Consider the following 26,493-nt stretch of genomic DNA (forward strand, 5'->3'; position numbering starts at 1 on the left):
GGCAGACTTACAGTGCATTGCATCGATACATATGACCAACCACGTGATATTTGCAATGCTAACACAATTCTTTACTAAATGGGCTATATGAACATTTAATGTTATTTCACAATATTTCTTCTATATTTATTTAAATGCACACTATTGTAGAATCAACAATAAGCTTTGCATATTGTTTTCACCCAGACTGTTGAACTGATTTTGGTTGTGTAGTTTGTCAAAGATCACTCTGGATTCCTGCGTTTGGGAAGAGCTGATCCCAAATCAGTGTAAATGAAAACCCTTGGATTTGAACTGGCTGCTGGGGTGGTCTTTGTGTTAGATATGGATTAATCAGTAAATGAAAGCTCCATACCTCAAGGGTGATGTCATGTGGTGGTATAAAAACATGTGGTCTTTACTTAGCAGTGGTGCAGTGTGTCCAAGAGGAAACGTGAGTGAATTGATATAAAAGGCACCACATCACAGGAAAAGAAGTTAAACCAGTCAAATCACTTTCTCCAGTTACTGAGTGCGACATAGATGTTTTTCCATTTACCTTCTTTGTCTGAACAGGCCATCTTTGCTGCGGTTCCTGGGAATCAGATTAGAGATTTCAGTAGCTGTTTTCTGCATTGATTTTAATGCAAAACTTAGTTTTAGAACCAGTTGCAAACAGATCCATCTCAACTCACGTCTGTTTTAGGTGAGTTCTTGAGTTCTTAAAACAATTGAAGTGCAAAAAAATGCATTAATGTAAAAAAGTCTGACACTTGGAGACAATGTTGATGATATAACTGAAAGTTTTTCAGTGGGTTTATTCAGATTTCAAAAATGATGCTTTTGTCAATTCATGTGTTCTGCAGTTGTGGTGTAATTCTGTTCAATTCTCCTAAAGGACCGCATGGAGAAGTTCAGACATTAAGGATGACAGGAGACATGAACAAGATGACAGTGAAAGAAAAGCAGAGAAAGAAAGTTTTGGGAGTTAAGGCCAAACTCACAGAAAAACAAAGAGCCATGGAGGACAGAGCAGAATATACCCGTGTCTTCAGAGAACATTTGAGAGTGGAGCAAAAGAACAGCCTTGATCAATTTCGACCAAATTGTGAGTACTTTGTGCAATTACAATTTGTAGAGTTAAACGCAAACAACTTCTCCATGGCCTTTATATAAATTGCTTTTGTTTAGTAAGTTGTGAAATAAGAAAGGTAAACATAAGATAATCGGCACTGCAGAATCTAGAAGTGATGCATGCCACATCATGTTGATGTCTAAACCAAAAGAACATTGGAGAGGATAGAGTTTTGGTTTTAATGTCATGAAGATGATCACATGTTTGTTTGTTTTTTGTTTGTCTTAATGCAGACTGATGTGTGACTCGTTCTGATGAGACAGAAGATGAGCTTCATCTCATTCTTCAGTCCCACATGTTTATATAAAGCACAAATATTCAGTACTAGTATTTTATCCGTACCGTGTACATATAGGTTAAAAATACTGTACTATTTTTTAGATTTGACTAAACATCACACTTAAAACATGTAGCATTAAATGAGATGTTGTGTTTATATGGCTGAGACAACGAGAGATCCCTGAATATTAACAAATCTTCTTGACCTTCCGGTCTCTGTTTTACCTAGAATTCAAAATTCTAGAATAATGTCATTTTTGCTTTGCAAAGTATTTGTGTTCAAGTATACGGGGATGAAATCTCAGTTGTTTCAGAGATGACAGAAGCCCTTGTTCACATTTTAAATGTCTATTATTCCTTCCAGAAAAGAAAGTCATGACTTTGTGTGAGGTGATATAAGTCTGTTATGCTTCATATGTGGAGTAATGTTCCATTACACTGTATTCTGTTCAACCTGAACCTGTAAACACTTGTGTGCGTCTAATCATTACACACATGATGCACAGCATTTGTCTTAACCTGTGCAGTTTTTGCACTTAAAGTGTCACAAAAAACAAAATGTTAAAATGTTGAAGCTGATCATTATGTAACATACAGTAAATAAATAAGAGTTTGCGTTTGATTGATATTAATTGGAATGCACAATAAAAAAAAAACATAATCTTTGAACTTTCTCATTTTGGAAATAACCTCTGCAAATGTTGATTGACATTAAATGCCATTCATGGGGTGTGGAAGGGGACAGTAGTAGAATAATAAATGTGTTTGATTAAGGTTAATAATGTACAGGAAGTGATGTCATCACAAAGGATAACCTATTATAAACTAGACAGAAGCAGACGTCTGATTTCATCATGACCTATAGATTTAAATGTATGCATCGTTTCCTTATGCTGAAAAAAGTTTATGTTACAGATTTACATCTTTAACTCACAGTTGTTTAGATGTTTACAAACAAAGTCATTCTATGCCATTCTGGTTTAACGGCACTTCAACGGCTTAAAGGGAAAATCCCATGTCGTCGATCCACCTTCAACATTCAATCCTTCATCAATCTGATCAGGTTCTTGGTTTATTTTCTTGATCAGCCTTTACTAATGGTGCTATGAGAACACAACTGTACAATACTCAAATAAAGTCTGATTAGAATCATATATATGATACAATCATCTCTCAGGACTTCTGTAATGGCAGAGAGTTTAAGATGTTTGTTGGAGTTGTGAGAATTAGGCCAGTGTTGTGAGACATGACATGACGTCAATGGTTTTGTCTTAATGACAATAAAATAAATAACTCTCTAGTTCCTGGTGTAGGTTTCCAACCCCAGTAGAGTTGTCTGAATGTTTTAACACAATACACTGAATATGAAAGGCCTTATATGGGTTCAAAGCGAGGGAAGCGATTGCCTTAAAAAACACATCAAACTGCAGTTTGGCATTGTTATTTTTATGTTGAGATTAACAGAAGGCATTGAACAGGGTCCATGTTTGATATAACGCAAATATTGATTCGATTGGTGACTTTACAACATCTAAACAAAAAATGAACCATATAATTTATTATTTTATAATAATAAACCCAGACACAGACTAAGCACAAAGGTTTATGGATATTCATCACAGAATTTCGAGTCCCCTCCACTGAATTTCGTTCATCTTGCTGTAACATAAAACACAAATCACAAATACTGAACTTTTATTTGTTTATGAGTTTATTTTTATTAGTTTAAGTTATTTGTTAAAGTTGGTGACATAAGCAGATGAGGTAACATCGGCACCACTAATGCATATTTGAAATGTGCACTTGCCAGACGCTTAATGTTTGTGCAGAACTGTGTTCTGTTAATGATCTTGTGAATGATTGAGTTGAGGTTAAATTGAAGTAGGTGAACACAAGGCCAGTGATCCTTCACAACTAAAATACAACCAGAAACATCATGTGTAAAGCAAGAGAAATAAAAAATGTGGAAACACTTTCCTTGAAGCATGTATTTATAATGATTATAAAGACATGTAGAGACATGATAAAGACATGATTATAAAGACATGTAGTTGAAAAGATTATAACCAATTTAAAATTTGTAATGCAACAATGAATTGCAAAGTCTTTTAATGTATTAACTGTAATAACAATTATTTTAATACATTACAATGCATTAGAAGGTGAATTAAATCTACTTTTATAATGCATCTTACATACATTCTTCAAGGAAAATGTTACCAAAATGTTTTTTAAAAGCATCTTCTTGGTTTATGCTGAAGCCACCCTGCAGCACTTGTACTGTTGGATGTTTGCTCAACACATACTTCTCGTTCTCACATGATGAACACATACACACCTTTCATTGCTCTGACGTCAATGGGCGTAGTTTCAATTTCTAGAAACATATATTCTCTCTTTTGTTAAATCACGGTGATGAAATCACACGATTCACAACTCACACAAACTCAGTGATTCTTTTTTCACGGCGATCAGAAGGTAATCAAACACTTTCTCACAATAATAGTATAAAAATACAACCATAATGCAATATATTATACTGTATCTGATCAGATGGTGCTATCTTTATCACACAACTGTCATTTTAATTTCACATTGAATGTTTATCCCTTTATCACAAACACAATTAAGGAGAATGTTTGTCCTTTGAAGGGAGCGTGAGGGTTTATGGAAAACCTGGAGGAGATATAATGTGTGACAGATGTGAAGCATCAGACATCACAGATCAGACATCTTCATAGAAAACAGACTGATGGATGAGCAGGAGGAATACTCAAAACAAAACAATCAACTACGGAGAGAAAGCATGATACATAAACCAGACCGTGAGTATTTTAGCATCATAAACTCTCAGCAAATCGTAAAAGCAATATTTATTCATATTTTCTTCTTTGCAAATTCTTGATTCTGACATTTTTCTTTTTAACTCTAGTTTCACTAGATGCAAACATGTGTTTAGGGCTTCACTGTGCTCAATGTGAGGGAGTCAAAGATGAGGTGAGACACTAAAGAATTTAATAAAGTTATGATGATACAAGCTAATGAATCTAGTTTCAAATTAAATTGAGTTTTTCTCTTTAGATGTTTGTACATCATTCGTGTGTTGCTGTCCTCGTGATGTTCATCAGTCAGTATGTTATGAACCGCTCATGGACTCGTCTGCTGGGACGGAAAGTGAAACATGTATTAAAACAGACTTAAGGAAGTCTCTTTCTCTCCTTGAATGAAAGGCTCTTCAAAAAGAGACTTGACAGGACTTGTGTACACACATCCTTTAAAACGTCAACATTTTAGGATTCAGCATGTGTGTCAATCGTTGATGCTTAATAACAAGTGTTTATAGACAATATAGACACAATTGAGAAGTGAGGACGTGAAGAATTTAACATAACAGAGCTTATAAAACAAGCTGTGAAGTTATGGATGTGAAGTGAAGTTATCAAACATACTGTATATACTGTGTCTGTATAGGTCTATTCATGATAACAATCACAATTATTATTTATGTTAAAATACAGAAACAGCTTTATTTAAGCACTGTGGAACCTCTGTTGGTATTTAAGTATAAAAACAAATCCTTTTATTTATGTTTATTGTGTTGAACACAAACATTTAAACACAAATTTAACATAACAGAGCCAAACAATATAAGCAGTGAGGTTTTGTTTATAATGCAAATGTTTGTGCACTTTTATTTTTTGTAATTGTATACTTATTTATAACTTTTTTTAATTTTAAAGAAATAAAATGGTGTGATGTGAATGCTTCTCATTTCTTTTTTAAATGCAAGTAAATGGCGCCACCTAGAGCAAAATCTGTGATACTGCCACACCCAGGAGAAAGTAATCAAACTCTACTTACATTTATTCATTTGGCAGATGCTTTTATCCAAAGCGACTTACAAGTAGAGTGCATTGGGCAGCTATTACTGCAGAGAAAACAGGAGTAAGGTGTCCTGCTCAAGGTCACTTCAGTCATTTCCTGGTGGCAATTGAACCAGTGACCTTCTTAGTACAAATCCAACTCTCTAACCATTAGACCACTTTTACTTGACTTTTACTTACAGCACTTCAGTTGTGTTCGTTCAGGTCCTGTAAAACTCAGAGACATTCAACATTTTAATGTTAGGAACCGAATTTGGTTACAACGAACGTGCACAAACATTTCTAGATTTGTCTTTGATAAAAATAATACGTAATATCTTCACCTTGATGTGTGTGAGTGTTTGATGATGAGTCATTGACATTCCAATGTAACATTTTGGATCCTGAAAAGATTGTTGAGATCCAGTGCTGCATCACACGCATGCAACTACATATATGAGTTAAATATTAAAACACTAAGATCGTCATTTCATTGTCGAGTGTAAAGGTCTTGTGCTCAGATTATAGTGCTGATGTCACACACACAGAGATCACAGACAGCTCATATACAGTATATATGGATATACAGTATCAGAACCTCATCCGTTGTCTTTTCACCGTTTTCACCAGGTAATATAATATTATCTTCAAATATTATATAAAGTCTGGTTAAATGGATGTGGGATGTTTATTGAATGTGGACTTTATAAAATACATTGAAAGTAGAATGTAGGACTTAATATACTTTTCTGTATGTTAAGTGTTTGTGTTGATCATTCTCAGTATGGTACAGTTATAAGCATACTAAACCATGGGTTTACTAAAAGTTATAGTAAATTGATAACCTGAAATACTTTACTGTAGTTAATTATAGTAAAATACTAAAGTATACTGTAATGACTCAATTCAGTGAGTAACTGAAAACAGATGGGAAACGCTGTTGAGCATTCATTCATCTTCCCTTAACACTTCACAACAAAACAACATGCAATGAAAATGACTTTACATGACCAATACTAGTGTCTGAATAACTCGAGACACTTGGAACTCACACAAACACTAAGACAAAAGAAAAAACTAAAATGATTTGGTCTTCTCGTCATTTTTGGAAGGTGAATGGAGGTTAAATCATGCCTCACAGAAAACAGCCGGAGCATAAAACCTCACAGAACATTAAACTTCAAAACGAAGACCCACAACAAGCCAAAAAAAAACGAGAGAAAAGATGTTTTAAGCTTGTTCACAGGGAAAGCATGGAGCACACGCCAAACAGTGAGTATTTGATCATGAGCATCTTCATATATCTGGACATTTATGATGATTTCTTTTTTATTTCCAGTTTCTCTTGATGCAAAAGGAGCAGAAGAGAGTCACAGATCATATGAGACATTCACATATCACATAAAGGGACTGATGAAGAAAACAAACCAACGCTGGAGTAAAACGAGATAAAGCAGAATGAAAGCCATAACATCAATAGTATTGGAAATGGCAGTATGATGAATGACATAAAATGAATGAATGAATATATGATGACAGGATTTAAATGTTTGGATGAACGGTTCCTGAGAGGTGGAATATACCAACAGATGAAAGGAGCCCTGATAACATGAAACAATATGTAGAGATATAGAAGAATGCAGAATTTTTTTTCAAATTAAATGCTGAGTTTCATATTCATGCACCTCGATCGCTGTACTTTGATGAGTTAACCTGAAAAGCCAAACTGTTTACATTTTCAGTTTTATTGAAGTAATGATAAATAATAATACATAACAAGGAAATTACTTTGATAATTTTGAGCACATGGGTTTAAATAAATATAAGTAATCCATTTCTCTCTTTCACAAATGTTTCTAGATTTGTCAGTTCTTTCAAACAGAAGATGTTTAGAGACATTGATCTATGACTTTTACACACCTAAGTATAGGCCCCAGAAATATGGATGGACATGTGATGTTCTCTCCTGTTTTTTTCAGTCATGTCTGAATAAAAACTTTTTTACAGTGTTCATCTTTGTTGATGTTTGATGGTTTCAGGCAGTAACATGCATGTGTTCTGTTTCCAGTAGATACATCATTCAGAACATGATTTTGTTCAATTGTACTTCACATAATTTCAAAATGTACAAAAGCAAAGAGTAAGCTAAGCTGATGTCATCTCAGCAGATCAGGTAAGAAGAAAGTCTTGGAAATGAGTTCACGGTTTTAACAAAAAAATGTTTTGGTAATAGATAAGGTTTACACTTAAAGACAATCATGTTTATCCTAAAACAAAACGCAGTAGAAACTTCAAAATACTGGAGGAACAAATGTCAAATTTCAATCATCACCAGAAGTCAAAAGTTAACACCAAGCTTATGACAACGCTTCAACTTTTAGATGTCATTTACTTTTAATCCGCTAAATGGCGGCAGTGGACAGAAGCTTCAGAACAAGAGCGCACATTCACAAAAGGGCCACAGTTGCAAAATTGTAAATTGCACAATATTTTACAACTCTGTTGGAAACTACATCAAGACTGATAGTCTTTATAGTGCTGTAGTATAGATAGTCTTTACACAGACAGGTGAAATAATCAAACACCACAGGACATCAAACTGCAGAAAACAGACCCAGAACAACCCACCAAAAATACAGGCATAGAGCAAACGCCCAGGAGGTTTTATCATTAAGCACTGAGGCTTATCATTGATCATCTCCTTTGGATTTTTAGTTGCTCTTGATGCAGAAGGAAAAGAAAAGCGTCACTCTGATGAGAGTCACAGACTAAATGCACTGTACGTTGCTTTGCATAGAAGCATCTGCCAAATGCCTACATGTTATATCTATACTATTATACATTTTCAGCTGGAATTATTGAGACGATCACTTTTTTTTACCTTTTATATACAATGTATCTATCTATCTACAAAACCAAGAATTGTGTCATTTAAATAAAAATGTTTCATGAAAACAAATCTATCTAGAGTACTAAAAACCCTCTTAAAGTTTCAGTCGTAAGTTTGACTGTCAAACTGGAGGAAATAAAGTGTTCAGCTCATCGTGTTTACCAGTGTTTAGATGTCTTGATGTTTAAGATGTTTCAAAATCTCCTAAATAAAGAGAAAAAATAATGTAACACATTGAACACAAATACCTGTGTAAAATGTATAGGATAAAAGCAATGTGAGTCGCTTTGGATAAAAGCGTCTGCGAAATGCTTAAATACAAATGTAAATGTAAACTCGGAGAGAGGCTCTGTGCATAACTGGATTGGTGTTATTACGCCACCTGCTGTAAAATAAAAGTGCTACACAATCCCAAAAGAACACACATACATAAACTACATTTAAAATCATTTTTGTTGCAAAGGTTTTGAGAAGACAGAAAGAAATCAACCCGTACACATTCTGACTGTTGACCTATCAGCTACAATCTCAAACATTACTGCTTGACTGGATGCAAAACTATTAATGTGCCCTTACTTATGGGATGACGCTGATGAAGTCCCGCATGAGGACATTAATGTCCGAACTATTTATACCAGTAAAAGAGTCTGAAAATCGTTTTTTCTCCATTGCATTTATTTTTGACACTGTTTTTCTTTCATCCGACGCCAGGGGTTGCTGCCTACTTCCCTCGGGTACAGGCTTGAAAAAGTGTGTCTTTCTGGAAAAAAACAAGCTCACGCCTTCACTAGCAAAGCCATAATAATATAATAAAAAAATGTTAAAATTAAGTAAGGAACTGCAGATAATTATAAAGCAATGCAAGACAGTTCTTGGCTACTCAGCTGTCATGCCGTGTTCAACACACCTCGGATTTTAGGATATTTCCAACAACCAACCTGAAAGTAACGTCTTGATTTAGTAACACTAAAAGTGTTAATAATTTAGTAGCATTAAAACATTACAAGTGTTCATTAAAATTAAAATAAATTATTTACGGTTTGCGGTGAGAAATGTTCTAAATCCGAGGCTCTTGAAGCTTCTCTTCTTTGTCAGGATGTTTTTGCGTCGGTCTTTTTCCGCCCCCTGCTGGACGGAAGTGTGAAGTGACAGAAAAAAGACGTCTGACAGAATCCCGTTTAAAAGTACGACAAAAAATAAATACATCCTCATGTTGTCATAAAAAAACATATTTTTTAGAGTATGTGTTAAGTATTTGCCTACTTTTCATACATTAGGTTTTATTTGTATTTTACATGTGTATTTATTTCTGTATTACTTTGTTTGTTTCTAAATATTTTAGTTAAGTTTTTCTATATAGTTAGTTAGTTTTTACATTTATTTATTACACATCTATTTATTCATTCATACATTCTTCTTTGTATTGTCTGCAGAAGTGTCGCTGGTAACAATGGAGACTGTTTCAATCCACAGTAATATTTGTGAAGAATAAATAATATTAATGCTTAATGTATATTATAAATAATAGTCATTAATATAACTAACAACGACAGAGACCACCTATGCACGATTTAAAATAAGATTTATAATTTGGCTTCAAAGTTATTTGTTCAGAGTTGGCTTTTAGTGACGTAGATGCCCCTTTCCGCCAATAGATGGCAGCAGTGGTCAAATCATCCGTCTAGAGATGAGCTCCTTCGTTATATGGCCCCCTTTGTGCAACTTTGCGCCCCCGCCCCACATAAAGGCCTATAATCTTAAACTTAAAATATTAATAAAAAAAAATCTTAAATTTATAAAAAACATTTAACATTAACCCCGGAAAAGTTGTCAATACTCAAACATTTTGAGTTTAGAGGTCCTTGGTTTAAGTAAGCAGAACTTAACTCAAATTTTGATAACTGTTAAGTTAAAGTTCTTACCAAATCTTAGTAAGTGCAACTTAAATATTTAATTTATCCTTTTTATGACAGTAGACAGAATTTAAATAACTTTTAAGTTCCATTCCATTATCCGAACTACCTCGGGTCACGGGGAGCCTGCGCCTATCTCAGGAGTCATCGGGCATCAAGGCAGGATACACCCTGGATGGAGTGCCAAACTCACTCACTCACTCACTCACTCACTCACTCACTCGTTTTCCAGAGCTAACCACTAAGCCACCGTGCCCCCCTAACTTTTAAGTTAACTAAACTAAAATATTTTAGTTTTTTTTAACTTCACATATTTCTTAATATGGGCCTAAATCAAACACTTTGACTTATATAACCAAAAATGAGCAAGAAGAGACTGATCTCAGAACTGGCATTTGCACATTTCCTGCTCACTGGATCATACAACATGTTAAAGGTCAAATGTAGCTTCGCAGAGCTATACTGCCACAAAACTGAAAAATATGTCAAACTCTTCTAAATATCTAAGAGAAGTGAACATTAAAAATGAAAAAGTCTTTAACTTTACTAAAAACATGTAAATAAATCATATTTTTACAGTTTTTCTCGATTGCTAAGACACATTTCTTGAAAGCTGCTCTCCTTTTGTCTTAACTGTGAACACAAAACCCAATTTTCAAGCTACATTCACAAAACCTCAGACTCTTTTAGCAAAACCATACTTTCACCTCAAAACAGTTCAATCTGTGCTCAAAACTGAACTATGTTGTCAAATCGTGCCCCGAGTCAATCAAAATTAAAAACACTACGGAACAGTCACTAAACACTACATAGACAAATAGAAAACATAATGCTCAGGACACGAGGCTGGAGAAATAAATGTTTATTGTTCACTGTAGGCTAAATGCATGTTGCAAAACAAAAAAACCAGTCCATTTAGCACTCGTACAAAAAAACAAAACAAAAATCTTGTGCATTTACACGTAGCACTTGTCAAAACAAACAGAAATCTTATGCCTTTGAACCTTGTGTACAGTAAGCCCATGTAAAAATAAAGTTCAAAAATATACAAATAAGTGCATTACTCAGCCACAGCATCATGTCTCCGTACTGGGCCAATATACATGGAATACAAGGCCTATCAGTTAGACCAACCCTTCATTACAATACTACAGTACATTAGTACAGTGATGTACTGAAACATATATTTACTTACAGTATACTGTGGCACAGTATATAGTATGCCATGCAGTTATTGCTGTCAACATTTACATACTGTACTATAATGTCAAAAAAAGGTAATTACCTGTTCTCTTCTCTAAATCTTCGCATTATGGTGGACACAGTGAATCTACTGATGTTTGGTTGTAGCATTTTTCCAGCCTCACTCATGCTCATACCATAGACAAGAACATGGTCAATCACAGTAGCTCTGATTTCATCAGATATTACTGTTCTTTGTCTTCGCTGACCACCTTGACCACCTCGACCTCCTCGACCTCCTCGACCTCCTCGACTTCCTCGACTTCCTCGACCTCCTCTCACACACACTCTTCCTTTTATATTTCTATCCACTGTAGGGCCTCAGAAAACAGTGCTCTCTGAACTGGCTTACTGTATATGTTCCCTCACATCATTAGCCACAAGTGCGATCTATTTTGAGTTGTTGTGTTCAAATGGTGACACCTGTGCTTTAATTGTGTTTGACTTTTGTCACCTGTGCTTACCATTATGCAGCACGGGTGCAACACAAATGTGTTGGCAAGTTGTGTCTCAGCAGGTGAAAAGTGCTGATGTTTTTGCCAAAAGAGGGATTGATATAATCAGTGGGTTCAGGCAACTAAGCATTTGGTTCAGACAATAGGGTTTAGTGTTTTAGCAATTGAGAAAAACTGTAAAATGTACTCTCCTAAATCATGCTGGGAAATGGAAATACTTCTTGACCAATTGTGTTGAATTAACTTCTTTAAATTAAGTAAATTGAACAAGGAGTACATTTTTTTTTAGTTTTAGTAAAATCCTCAATTTAATCAAAAATATTATAAAAATAATAAAGCAATAATAAAACTGAAAGAATGAAACCTTCTGTCCACTTCCACTTTTGTTTCAGTGTCGTGCTGCTCTGGTCAGACACAGCTTAGGGTCACAGTATTCTTTTAATCAACTTCATTCGTTTCAGTTGGGTTCACTTGACAAAAGGGAAAAATGCAAAATGATGAACGCTTGTTTTCCATCTTTCTCCGACCTCCAGAGTTAAACAGGCCCCTTTGGCTTCTTATGAAATGTAAGACAAAATTTAGCTGGAATAACAGACAGGCTTATTCAGTTCACAATTTCATGGTATTTGCTAATGCTTTGGGTTGGGTTCTTTATCATGCCAGTAAAGTCTCCGAAGACAAAAAGTGAAAATGGAAAATCTTTCCAGATAGCGTCAAGCGTGCAAAAATGAGGCGTCTGTCTGTGCAAGCACTGACTTGATTCGCCGTCTGTTTTCTTTTGCTGTGCAGTCAGCTGTTAAAAAAAATACAGAAAAAAACAAATGCCTTCATTTATTGAAAAAAAGTCCACTAGTGAAATTGCTGTTTCTAATGTTGTATTATGAACTAAAATAATATCATCATAATTTCAAATTGAGTTAAAGTTAGATTGAAATCTATACATGCATTTCTATTACTCTTTAAGTCCAGCACATAATGTAATTCCGGATGTTTCCAGACTCTTCTTGTAAAGGACAGCAGGAAGTGAAGAGAACAATGAAAGAGAATGATTCATAACATCACCTGTGTGTGAGGAAAAGCTCTTCCTGGTTACTTATTCATATAAATGCAGTTTAATTCTCATGAGTAATCTTTGAGGAAGGCGAGAGATACACATACACACACGTCTTTTGTGTGCTTATAATGAGAATGTGTTTTTGAGGACTTCTCTAGGATTTGAGATAAAAGCAATAGGCAGCTGTTTCACATTACTGGCTGTGATTTAAAATTCTGAAATATGTATCCATTGGAGAGAAGAAACTCCCAGAATGCATTGCAGTGAGATACACACTTGCCTGAAACAGTGAACAAACAGAGATGAATGTTGAATTCAGATGCGCTTACACATACCAAGAATTATCAATACAATTAAGTTGAATTTAAACTTTGTCTGTTTGAATCCTTATTAAAAGAATATTGCATGCGTGGTTTACAAGATTGTGTCAGACTCAATCATTCTGGAAATGAGAAAGATCACATATGCGTGTGTGTGTGTTTACATCATGTCCACCAGTAAGGTTTAAGAGAGGTCAGAAATAGTTTGGAAAGCACCATTGAGTCCCATCTGAGCGTTAATCTGAGGTCACATGTGTTGTCCACTGAGAACTTATATTTCTTGCTCATATACAAGTTCTGAAATATTCACATGAGAAAATCATGAACAAACTGAGTTTGGAAGACAAAATTCAACACATTAACGCTGCAGATACACATACATGAATGTCTTTATAATCCTCTTCTGTAATGGTATGAAAGTAATGCATAAAACTATAGAAATGTGTGTGTAATGTGCAGAACAGAACTGAAGAAATAATGGAGTAAGATAAGACGGCAAATGATGTGCTCTTGTGTTCTGGCGTGACTCTATTCTAAACACAGTCAGTGACTTTGATTTTAAGAGCCTTTACTTGCAAACATGTTCATATTTGATGTGCTCTCCAGGCAGTTTAACATGATTGTCAAGAAATATGACTGAATGAATCCCATAAATAAAGAATAACTTGTTTTTCATGATTGTGGTCATGAAGGATCATTTAGGGGAATAACTGAAAGCAGATGTTAGTGCAGATTAAAGCAAAGAATTTCTTCCTTTTTTCTTGTTTGTGTGGTTGGTCGCTTTGGTTTTATCCTTTATTAAGCAAATTCATGAAGTAAGAAATTGCTGTCTTTCTGTCTTTAGGAAACCCGGGGAAAACCTCCGTAGTTATGTTTGGCTTTATTCCATTTGCATGTCAGACAAAAATGTTTGCTTTATGTAAACTGAACATTAACCTGCAGGTTACTTTAGATTTACCCGAACATGTGTGCATTGCACTGAATTCTAAAAATATTTAACATGTAAACAAAACTGGGCTTACATTCTTGTTTTTAAGCTAAAACATATATATTTGTATTCTTTTAGCTGTGATGTGTCGTTGTTATTCTGTTTAGGTTTGTGCTGTTTGGACACTTTTCAGCTCTGTTTTTTTCTGGCGGTGTCATAATTCTTTAAAAGCATCATTAGTTTCCTTCATGAGTGTTACAGCTGATCAAACTTATCCTGAGTTCTCTTGTCTGATCTCTCTTTGCGGGAAACACATACTTCCTTATTTTCACTGCCAGTTAAACCTGTGGGGGATTTCTCAGAAATGAAAGTAAATACAGGACGATGAATTAAAGTGAAAGTAACACCAGAGAGACACGGCCAACGGGTGTATAAGAAAGATTGCAAAATATTACTTTACTTCATTTCAACAAGGACATCCAAAAAAAGTTTTCTCTTTCACATTTGAACAAAACACAACAGGAAAAACATGTTCTTCCGTGACTGATGATTTATGGGACAGTTTTTGTTAATCTGACACATTGTTACAGTTTTTCCTCGATTGCTTAAACACACTTCTTGAAATGATGGCTCATTTTCTCAAAGTCTAAACAGAAATCCATAACTTCCCTTAACATTGTATTTCCGGGTCGAAATGAAGCTCCCCACTCACAACCATTCACACTTGCTGAAAAAGAAAACTTTTCCTAAAATAAAATGACACACAAGCTCTCAGAATCACTCACATTACAACACAGTAACAGACACTGGTGAGATCACACGGTTACTATAACCTCCTATTTGGATTCAAGAGTAGATTTACAGCTGCAGTTTCTACATCAATATACAACATTAAAGAGTGCAAAAAGAGCAAGATGCAACAATGAGCTTTAGGAAGGAATAAAAAATGACTGTCAAGTAATCTTAGATGAAGTAGACAAGACAAGAAGAGTTCAAAAACCAAAAGACACATTGCATAAATATATAAATAAACAAGGCATCATATGCACATTTGGCCAGATTTCATTACAGGATACGTTAGCAATTTCTTGGTCTTCTGATTGTTTTTGAGTTATGCAAAAATGTAAAGAATGCTACAAATAAACGTGACAATCACGACTTTAAGGGTGTACACATGCTACAGTGTACTGGAGACAGAGAAGTGACATTTCTCTTATATAAAGTGTGTACTGTAACTATACTGTATTTTTACAGTAAGCAGTTTGTAGCCCTGTAGATGATTCTATTACCTTTTTACAATCTATTACAGTTGCCTGTGCTCATAGACATATCATCCTGAGGTTCTGTTTGGTGTCACATCAGTTTACAATGTTTACTGATGGATAAATGTGTGCTTTTTGAGATTACATCTTGACACTTCAGTTGATTGTATTAGTTATAAATTTAAACCTTTGCAAAATAAGGAAGTTTTGGTGTGTGGTCTGTACATGTTGGTTTATTGTTCTGAGAATGTGTTTATAGTCGTGAGAAATTGTGTATTGTTTGTTAGCAATCGAGAAATGTATTAGAAGCTACATTCAATGTTGTAAACATTCCAGCCTGGCAGAATTCCTGTAACAGCAGTATAAAAGCAGTATGAAGCAATAATGTCACCTTCTCATTTCTTATTCTGGGAATATAAACTAAACAAGATTGTGAAATGACTTTGACCTGAAGCCAGATCACTCTTGCCATCGTTTCATAATTTCAAGGAGAATGTATAACGTACAGAATGAAAAGATCTTGAACGTATCATGAAATGCATCTTTCAGTTCTTCACAAAGTCACGTTTGAGACGGGTCTGATCTGGGCATGAGGTTTAATATCATCCTAACTCTGTCCTGCAGGGCTGGATCACTCTGCACATCTGACACTCCTTTAGAAACATCCTGAGAGTCTCTGTTTCTCTCTCTATATCCTCTGATCCCAGGAGCGTCTCTCTGACATCAGACACATCTAATGCGGTTTCATTAGGAATGTTTCATCTGACCGTCTTGTAAAATTCCACTTCCACAAACACCACCAGCCGGAGCAGTTTTTCCAGTAGTCTGGTGTTTTTCGGGCAAGATTGAAGTGACATTCAGAGTTTGGCATCTGAAATAAAAGAGTGGAGAAAGTTAAATGTGTGCATGTTGTGCATAGACAAATAAAGGTAACCAAACGAATAATTTTGCAATGATGTGATTGAGGGGCGGGGCTAACTACTACAGGTACAGACCAATGAAAGACAAGGGGAGTGTTCAGGTAATGTATATGTAAACTTTATATTTGCTATTTAGTTTTTTGACATTATTGTTGCAGAAACGACACGCTTGAGCTTTAATACAAGAATGTCCGTTAACTTTCCTTTAAGTGTCATCTTTTTCATGGATGCTTTTACTTACTGAATTAAAATAGACAAATGATGTACAGAAAGAGTATAAAATGATTGTGGACGATACAGTTCTTATTGAGATATTAATATGCAAGCGGACTTGGCAATTCTGAGAAGAGTTTGAGACACATGCAGCGGTCAGAAGTGAGGTTCGGAGGGCATATTTATAAAATATTTGCTTGAAATTATCCAAAATATTTATGCTACAAAATAGACAAACTACAGCATATAAAGGCAGTTGAGGTTTTATCCTTATATACAAAATGCATAAAAACCAGTGTTCGGTAAGTTACACTGAAAAAGTGATTAATTACTAGTTACGCATTCCATATTTAATAGTGTAATTAGATTACTGTACAAATGATTCTCTCCAGAAAGTATTTATTATTTATTACTAATTACTTTCTATATCCTACATCAACCTTTATTAGTTAGGTGATTCAAGGATAGACATGAAATGGCTCTTTTAATTCATTCAAACAAATAATAAATAACTACACAATAGTGCGAAGGATACATTAAAGCATACATTTTAAAGTGAGACTTGATGTAAACTTCCCTATATATTACACAGTGTTTAGTTCAAATACATCAGAAGTAACTGTAATTAAATTAAAGACAAAATATGAGTAATCCTTTACTTTACTTTTTCAAGGTAAAAGTAATTCAATTACAGTAACTGATACTTATTAACTAGTTACACCCAACACTGATAAAAACACAGAAAGCTGACATGAAATAAAGCAAACACTGACAACGTCTGTATTGTGTGTGTGTTGTACCTGACGTCATGCGCATGTGGCAGCATGTTATTGCAATTTGACAACAGTCTGTTCTTCACCTCTGCCTGCTTGTGAATTCTGCGGATTAAGAGCGTCTCTGTGAGTCAGAAGTTTTTCCACATGCTCTGCACAAATAAAAGGCAAACACATACTCAAATGTCAACGAGAACATGTGTTTCATGACTAACATTAACCCATCAATCATCAGCTCAATGAGTCAATATCATATGAGACGCTCCGATGTGCTTTATATTTTGACAAAGTCGACAATAATGACAGCTGTACGGTTATCACAATACAATGTTAACACAATTTCCAACGGTTATGGTTGTTGAGGATGCTGCTACACACTCGCCAAGGTCATTGTTATGGGAAAATAAAAATACTGCATATTCATCCTCATGTCCTGTCAAACCTGTCATATCTTAAGAACACAAAGGAAGATAGTTGGAAGAACGTCGAGAATCAAACTGCACTGAACCTCATTGACTTCAAAAACATTTCTCTTAATATCTCCCTTTTTGTGTAAGAATAATCATGTACAGATTTACAACCGCATGCGGAGGAATAAATGATGACAGAATTTGGCGTCCCTTAAATATTTCATGTGATCAACTGATATGACAGCAGTCATTGGTGGTAAACGCAACGCTGCCAAACTGTACAGCAAAAAAAACAATTCTTAAAGAGAAGTTCTCACGGAGTGAAGAGCGGTAATTACTTCTATTATTGGAATATTTCCTGGTTCTATTAAGTTTCATAAGCTTTATCATTAGATCACAGCCAATGAATCATAACAGGATCACAGACACGGTCAGAATAACACTCAATGGCTTACCTTGCGGTTTCATGTCACCGATCTGTGCTCTGTTCTCATTTACTGTCAACAAAGCTGGAAAAGAAGCACAGAACACCGTTCAAAAAGGTCATTTGGGGTTTCACAGCATAACTCACGGATGTTTGAAATAAGTAAAGGACGACGATACAATTTTGCATGTAAACTGTTTCTTTAAATGTTCAGTCTGGTCATGAAACAACAAGAAACCTCACTGTCTCGCATTCTTTTTACATTCTTATAAAACTGTTAACAGATATGGAGTCAGTACATGAGAAGTGAAGAAACTCACTGTCGGTGTGTGCAGGGGTTTGTGGGAACTGAAGTGAACACTTTGATGCTTCATTTCTTCCGTCTTTCTGACCTGACGACAGATTAACACACATGCAAATGTGACTGTGGAATTCACACTCGGTCGCTCATTTAAAAAAAAGAGGAAATCAAAAATTTCTTGCACGGTAATTAATATTATCTGTTGACCCATGTTTATTTTCATGATTACAATTTACTGTCATGTTCCCTTTTTTTACGGCCTGCCTAGAAGACAGCTCCAGCTGAACCCTGCCAAGCACTACTGGTGTTTCCGGCACACCACACGGTACGACGCGATCTCACCATCCAACTGTTCAATAGCACCATCACTTCCTCCAAAACAGCCGCGAACTTGAACAGCTGTCCATCAATGATCACATTGTAAAGACAACGCGGTCATTCCGATACGCCTTATTCAACATTATTCAACCCATCTCTTCTGTGAATACTTGACAAACAAATGAAAATAACACAAACTCTAACCCTCTCTCTTTCTCTCAACAGTTATTGGTCGAGCTTTAGTTGAAACAATGACTTTGTATTAGCACCTATTGTACTATTGCTAAAGGGTCTGCTAAATGACTAAATGTAAATGTACACTTTGCACTGTAAAATCTGCTTCTCTGTGCAGCGTGGAGATGTCTTATGATGCCGCGTCATGAAAAAGTTATTCAGCGTTGAAACAGATGTCGTGTGATTTCAGCTTTGTTTACAGCTGCTCTGTTGCGGTTTGTGAACGCATGAGCGAGTCTCTTACGAGCGACCTCTCACAGAGGCGTGACGCAGCACATGACTGATGTTATTCACGTGATTCGGCAGATACTCTACTGTTTACACTCATACAAGCACAATCGCACTTAACCTCTCTTTAACATCTCAGTCTTAGACATGAATGAGATTAAACAGTTGTGTCTCAGGTATTTCTCCTGAGAAAAAGATGTCACATATGTGTCTGTCATTAGGTTCAGAAGAGATGTAAACAGTGGATCAAACTAAACTCAGATTTGTGCAATCAAAAGTATTGCGGATCTCAAACACTTCTCAAATTGACTGTAATGAACATTATTTCACCTCTACAATCTACATTCATACAGTAACTCGTTTGTTTTAATTTCTTTTAATCGAAGGTTCTTTCTCCTCAAAGATCATGTTCATACAGTCTGTTTTTAATCCCAATAAAGAACATTTTAGGCAACAGAATGGTTCTGTCAATGTTAAGGGAGCACAGAGACATGATTTCGACGCCCTGTCTGGCGTTACTAAAGCATTTGTGTCGTCTACAGAATCTGGGCATCGATCTGTCTGATAACACGTGTACGGCAACTGTTGCTATGATGTCAGTCCGTGATGTGTAATCATGGGGTATGAGAGTGAATAAGAGGTTATTCAGCTTCAGTTTGTGTGCGTAATGTGTTTTTTAAAGGTAACTGAAACCTTCCAGTGAAATGAAAGTTTTGATGAAGTTTTGGCGCGTGAGATGAAAATCCGAGAGAATGACTCACTGTCATCTGACTTTAACCTGCTGGAAACACACACCATATATCTGTATATCTCACTATATCTGATAGAGGCATACGCCATAAACAGTGATGGAATCTCCGTCAATTTAAACAAGCAAGGAATTCCCTATTTGTGTTTCAGGGCTTTTAAAACTGTACTCAAAGTCATGACATAATGTAACACAAAACATGGTAAAACAGCAAAAGTAGCCCAGTAAACAGCTGATGGAATCATGGGAAATGACGTACTGTGTTTTCTTCTATGGTGGAAGATGGAGATGAAGACAACGACCAGTACCACAACCACCACAGCGCAGATCCAAACATACTGATGTGAAGAACCGGACGGAATTTCATCTGGAAACAGAGATCTAACATTAAACTTCATTCCTCAGTACGGGAAAATAAACATTAAATTTTCACCTGCCACCAAAAATCTGATCAAAGGAAATGTGAAGCGCGTCATTGTTTTATGAAAGTAATTCTTCTATCAAAATGTAAGATGATATTTACTCAACTCATTGAAGATGAACGCTGTCAACTTTAAATAAATAATTGCCATTTTAGAGCCAGAATCTGTTTTAGATATGTTTTATAAATGTACAGGGATATTCAGATTTGATTGCATTAAATATTTACATCTTACACAAATCACAGCATCAAGACTTCATTTGAGGAATGCAGAATAAAAGAAAGATTTTGTTAAAAAGAAAATAATTTCATTTAAGAAATAAACACTTGGTTTCGGGAAAAGGTCATTATAGTCATTTTAATTATAGTAAATCTTAGTCTGCTGGAAAAAAACAGCAAAACTTTCACGCTTCTTTATTCATCTGAAGTATCTGTTTTGTCTTTAGCTATGTCGTGTTTTACGCCCTCTCGCGCTGTCAAGGAAAATTCTCCCCACACACAAAACATCATCAGCGATGGAAAACAAGAGCAAGTGGGCTGATAGAAGGAGTTTCTGTGGATGTCAAGTCCTACATGTTTCACTATCAAAGTGTTTGATGAATTTCTCAAAGATAAATGTCAAACTCACGGGGAATAATGAAAGTGGCCGCCTGTGTGACTCGACCCTCCGTCAGGAAGGAGCAGGTGTAGTTTCTCGAGAGGTCTCGTCCCACCGCCAGTCGAGTGGTGACGTTAAAGAGATCTTCATTCGTGGTGCGTGTGCTGTGTCTGGATTTCCCAGTGAGGTTTATATTCTGTCCGTCGCTCCAGAGAATCTGCGGCAGCGGGTATCCTTCAAACTCACACGACAGGTCCACTTCGTCTTCTGATTCGGATTTCTGCACATTTTTCTTCACTGGATTATGAAGTGCTGAACGTAGAGAAACAGACGACAATGATGAGCGTTTGTGGGATAGATAACCAAAGCACTCAACACATGATTTGAGACTCACCCGTAACACTGAGCTTGATGTCTTTGTAATCTCCATCGTAGTCTCCATCATCTTCCACTTTGACGATGCACTGGTATATTCCTGAATCTTTAATCCTGAGCTTTTTTAATTCTAATACGGCTCGATTCTGATTCAGTTGCTCGTGGATGAGATGAGCTCGCTCTCTGAACTGCGGGTCGGTGAAGTTCTGCATTTTTCTTCCTCTCCTGTATCTGTAGACCTCCTCTTCGGGCTTCGGCTCGATTCTGCGCCATATGATGTGGAGGTCAGAAAGGCTTTTGACTTTTGAGAACGTGCACACGAGTTGGATGTCCTCGTGGAGCCGTGCCTCATATGAACTCTGCTCCATATCAACTGTGAACAGGGCTGAAGGGAGAAAGAGTCAAATATAAGTCAAACTACTGTCTTTGATTAACATTTTATACTGCTGAACATAACAAGTAACTTAATGGGATAGTTCACCAAAAAAAAACATAATTTCCTTCCCCCAAACCTGTGCAATTTTCTTAGTTCTGATGAACACAAAGGACGATATTTTGAAGAATGCCAGCAACAAAACAGATCACATCCATCATTAACTCCCATTTAATTTATTTTCCCTACTATGGGGGATGATATCTGTTTGGTTACTTACATTCTTCCAAATATCTACCTTCGTGTTCAGCAAAACAATGGGTTTATTACAACTCGAGGGTGAATAAATGGCGAAAGAATTTTCATTTGTGGTTGAACTGTCCCTTTAAAGCTGGTAAATTTGCAAAGGTGGAAGTTTAATTTGTTTTAACACCCAGATGACAATGCTATTTCTTTCACAGCTCACGGCATCTAAAAGAAGACATTTACACTATCTCTTATGTGTTTCTCCTACAGGAGACATAAAAATGCAATTGAGCGCAGGATGAAAAGATCTGAATGGTTTCACAGTTAGATCACATCCAAGAGAAAACAGAGAGATGAATCTGAGACGGACCTGAGACAGCGGGCCAGAGCAGAGCCTGAAACACCAACACCAACATCATCTCCTCCTGTGGGAAAAAAAAGCAAATCGTTCAGAAACCGCAGAAGATCCTGAAGCTCAGCATGAGAAGGTGATGAATGTGTGGTTCTGTGAATCTGCTGATTCATGTGCTGAAGTGAATCAGCATTTCACAGAAAAACAACAACTTGCTTCCTCAAATGCAAATGAAGAACAATCAGAAGCTGCATGTATAACAGTTACAAAGCATATTTGTGTTCCTGTTCAATGTGTGTGTGATTCTAAGGGAAGACATTCTATTAACATCTGTTCATTTGGTAGATGTGCACCTTCATCTCATGCCGAGACACAAATAGGGCGATTGACTAAAACCCATTTCAACATTTTATAGTTCTTTTAAACCAACGTTTGAGTTCGTCCACATTTTACTGGGTTGAAAAACGACCCATCAGAAACTCCTTCAGCACTGTTGAAGTGCATCACAAATACACTTAGATACGACCAAATAAGCTCAGAGACCTTTATGTCACATTGCGTAACAACATGATTCCCGTTTGTGCTTTGTCATAGTTTTTGTGACCTTACTGGTATTCAAAAAACATGAACCATTGAAAGAAATAAAGAATGAGTAGCTGCAGGTGTGTCATTCAAACCTTTGACAATACTGTCTAGCATCAACTAATAAAAGACACGGGTCGACTGTAGTCTACGTTTCTGTGTGTGTAAAGAAGTGTTTCCCCCACAACACGTGAAGATGACACACAGATCGTATCATCATGCCAAGTCATATTAATAATAATGATAAGAATCACTGTGGCACATGGAGGAAGCTTCTGGCTTTCCCTTCAGGTTACTTCAGGTTATGTCACAGCAAGAAATTGTGAAATATTGTGTTTCAAAAACACCCCCAGGGTAACACCCAAACGTTAACATGAAGACAATCTATTTCCATACATAACACCCCCCACACACACAAGCACACACACACAAAGAGCTGACATGAATGATCTCTGATACTAAAAAAGTGCTCTCGTTCTGAGTTTCAGAATGAATTATCTCCTATCTCGGGGTTCAGTGACTCACTTTATGAACAGCTCGATGAAAGTAAACTCCGTTTACATGATTGTCATGTCTTTTTCAAACAGATTTCTGGATATAGACACCCACATGCTTTACCATACACCACATCATTACTTTCTATGCAGTTAAGAAAAGCCAAATAGGGAAGACTCGTGTTAGCTGTCACACTTTTAGAGAGAAAACTTCTCGGGTTTATTTCTAAAAGTCTGTTTCTTTATACTGTAGGTACATAACTTATGTTTACATGTATGTTGGGGGTCAGTCCACAGGCGTAATGAGTTGTATACTGTACAAAGTGTATATTTTATCCCCTAACTCAACCCCTAAACCTAAAGATCGTAGAAAACTTTTTGCATTTTTAGATTTTCAAAAATTATCGTTTAGTACAATTTATAAGCTTTTGTGCATATAAATTGGTGTGCATAAGAGTTGGTGTGCATTCAGGTTTAGGTCCCCACTAACATATAAAAACAAGTCCACACAGACACACACGCACACGCACACAAGCACACGTACATGCACGCACATACAAACTGCAGTAAAGAATTCTTGTTTGCTTCAGTTTGCAGATACATACAGGAATAGTTTAAGATTTAAGATAAGTGAACTTTGAATATGTCAATATTCCATAAAACTGTAAAACAGTACAGTACTTTTATATATCAGGATAATACTGCTGCTATCATCAAGCTCAAATACTTTAGCATTTACATGGTGTTTATATGGTACTCAAATACGATTTAAAGTATCTCATAGCACACATCTAAACAATTTATGTATGATAAATCCAGTGTATGATTTACAATGATATCTAATCCAGACCATAATCAAACTGGTGAATGTAAAACCTTGTTTACAGCCTCTATAATGTGTTTAAATGAATTCATGCGATCCCAATATTACAATAATAATCAAGCATTGTATTGTGTTACGGTTGAAAATAGAATGCAATATTGTCAGTGATGTGTGTAAACAGTGACATCGCTACACAAACAGAAATTACCTCAACAAGAAACATTGTTTCTGTACAGCACGACACTAGCAAATTGCAATGCATTTGTTTGATTCAAAAGGCAAAACGCACAATTATGAAATAAGTATACTGTATATTGTATTAAATGCACTGCATCTGTTTTATGTAAACACTGCAAAAAATGAAGCTGGCATGAAAACCACACAGAAAGAAACAAACCACATATAAACCGTAAAACAGCATCACAAACAACACACTATTCTAGAGTGTCACATAAGAATAAAACTCAAGAGAGTAAACATGTTAATCTAATATAAAACTGAAGATAATTGCAGTGTTAGTACAGAATATAATAATGAAGTTACTTACTGATGTGAATGAGTTGTGTGCCTCTTGTGGAGATAAACAGCAGTGAGTGAACTATGAGCCCGATCTTCAGTGTTAGTCCGATATCTTGGTTTTAATGTTGCTATTGGTGTTTAGGCTGTGACGTAAGAGCCACGTGCCGCGCGGCTCTTTTGAAGCTCCTCTCGATTCAACTTGAAAAAATCCGTCCGGTGGTTTTGTTTCGTTTCCTTCAAGAACTCCGTCGTCGATCCGGTTTTACTCAGAGTTTCCTCACTGGACCGGAAATCATCAGGGATCCGGTAAATGATGTCTAAAAAAAACAATTGCATCTCAGAGATCGTGTCTTCAAAATAATTTTAGGATGAAAAACGGGGAATTCATAAATGATAAGGAAACGCGTTTATTGACGCTTCTCGGCACGACCCAAATATGGATGCGTTAGTTTAACATTTCTGTGTTTTTGATAAGATGGTGGATGTACACATATCTTGCACAAGTCTTATATATCTTATACAAGTCTTGTATATTTTCCCCAAAAAGAATCAGCAGTTTTGCATTGTTTCTATTTCTCCTCCACACTTCCTTATTTGTCTCCTTTGGGTGTTTGACAAAACGAGTTTCATTTCGACCAAAAGAGGACTAAGAGGAAAACTGTGTCACTTATCCTGATCCATATAATACATTCATAGAAAGCAATGATCCTGTTCAGATGTAAAAGGTCTTTTTAAATATTGTAATAAGTGGGTTAAACTTTCTTAAAGTGACAGTACACCTAAATATGAATATGTCATCTGTATTCCACAGGAATAAAATAACAAACGGCATTCATAAATGTTGACATTTCATTCTTTAGTGAGCTTTTTTTTAAACTAAATAAAGTTGATGTATATTATGTAGAAAAAGATCTTTTATCATTATCTCTGTAATATTTCATATGCTGCATGGCTTGCACATATTGTAAAACTAATATCTTAATTTTAATGATGGTAAATAACATAAAGGGAATTTTGTTTGCATGGCATGTGGGGAAAACATAAAACAGCATCTCATTTCAATAATCCTGTATGGTACACGTTTCATTATTGGATGGAATATTTTGAATGTGATCATCATCAGATCGATGAGATTCCATTATCAGATTATAAACGCTCTTACTCGGATTTCCCATTTTAGTTCAGGACGGATTCGTTCTGGTGTGCAGGAATTTCCGGGCACCTGTGAGATGTTATCATTTGTGTTTTTATATGTGCTGTTGGTATATATTTATGTTTGTGGAGTTTTTCTCCTCCAGGAAGACAATCAGCGGGGAACATTCTCACTGGGGTTTTTATGCTGGTTGAAAGCGACACGAAAGAAGATTTGTCAGATTGGACTTTTGGATTTCAATTAAATTCACACTTGTCATCCCTGTGAAAACTAGCCCCTCTCTCTCTTCTGATCTGATGTGACTCATTGACTCTGAAGTGTGTCATTTCCAAATAAATTGTGTGCTGCAATCTTTGATTTCAAAGATATTAGGTCAAGTCAAACAGTTTGGGTAAATGAACCGTGTCAGCATCCGGTCTGACAGATGAGGTCAGATCAGCACTGGTAGAAAGTACTTTATTTAAACTGTACATTTACACTCGCTAGAAATAAAAAGTATGGGTAAGAATTACAAACAGTGTTTTTATATCCTGAATGATTATGGTCAGTGATAGGTTAGTTTGTTTTAAGAGTGACTCTGTCATTTGATTCTGTTGAATGTCAGCTACCTTGAAAACAAAGCAGTTTTATTTTCTGTATTTGTGACATGGTGTTTGAGTCATTCAATC

General features: G+C 35.9%; 1 protein-coding gene and 2 long non-coding RNA genes across 3 annotated transcripts; 2 read left to right on the forward strand and 1 right to left on the reverse strand.

Moving 5' to 3' along the window:
* Positions 1 to 433: 433 nt before the first annotated feature.
* LOC130407975 (uncharacterized) lies at positions 434 to 5,155 on the forward strand. The gene is made up of 6 exons (XR_008904711.1): positions 434 to 685; positions 878 to 1,087; positions 1,348 to 3,871; positions 4,046 to 4,218; positions 4,326 to 4,390; positions 4,475 to 5,155. It is a non-coding gene; the product is annotated as an uncharacterized LOC130407975 (long non-coding RNA).
* Positions 5,156 to 5,795: 640 nt separating this feature from the next.
* Positions 5,796 to 6,817, forward strand: LOC130408493 (uncharacterized). Its single transcript, XR_008904758.1, has 3 exons — positions 5,796 to 5,886; positions 6,369 to 6,528; positions 6,596 to 6,817. It is a non-coding gene; the product is annotated as an uncharacterized LOC130408493 (long non-coding RNA).
* Positions 6,818 to 14,488: 7,671 nt separating this feature from the next.
* Positions 14,489 to 24,794, reverse strand: si:ch211-241b2.5 (programmed cell death 1 ligand 1). Its single transcript, XM_056730141.1, has 9 exons — positions 24,701 to 24,794; positions 22,273 to 22,327; positions 21,303 to 21,668; positions 20,939 to 21,220; positions 20,149 to 20,256; positions 18,381 to 18,452; positions 18,092 to 18,145; positions 17,254 to 17,378; positions 14,489 to 16,191 (listed from the first exon to the last, which is right to left on the reverse strand). The coding sequence occupies exons 2-8, from the start codon at positions 22,319 to 22,321 to the stop codon at positions 17,281 to 17,283; spliced, it is 1,029 nt and encodes a 342-aa protein (XP_056586119.1). The 5' UTR covers positions 22,322 to 22,327; positions 24,701 to 24,794; the 3' UTR covers positions 14,489 to 16,191; positions 17,254 to 17,280.
* Positions 24,795 to 26,493: the final 1,699 nt, after the last annotated feature.

Source organism: Triplophysa dalaica, chromosome 19, assembly GCF_015846415.1.
Source record: "Triplophysa dalaica isolate WHDGS20190420 chromosome 19, ASM1584641v1, whole genome shotgun sequence".
Taxonomy (NCBI): domain Eukaryota; kingdom Metazoa; phylum Chordata; class Actinopteri; order Cypriniformes; family Nemacheilidae; genus Triplophysa; species Triplophysa dalaica.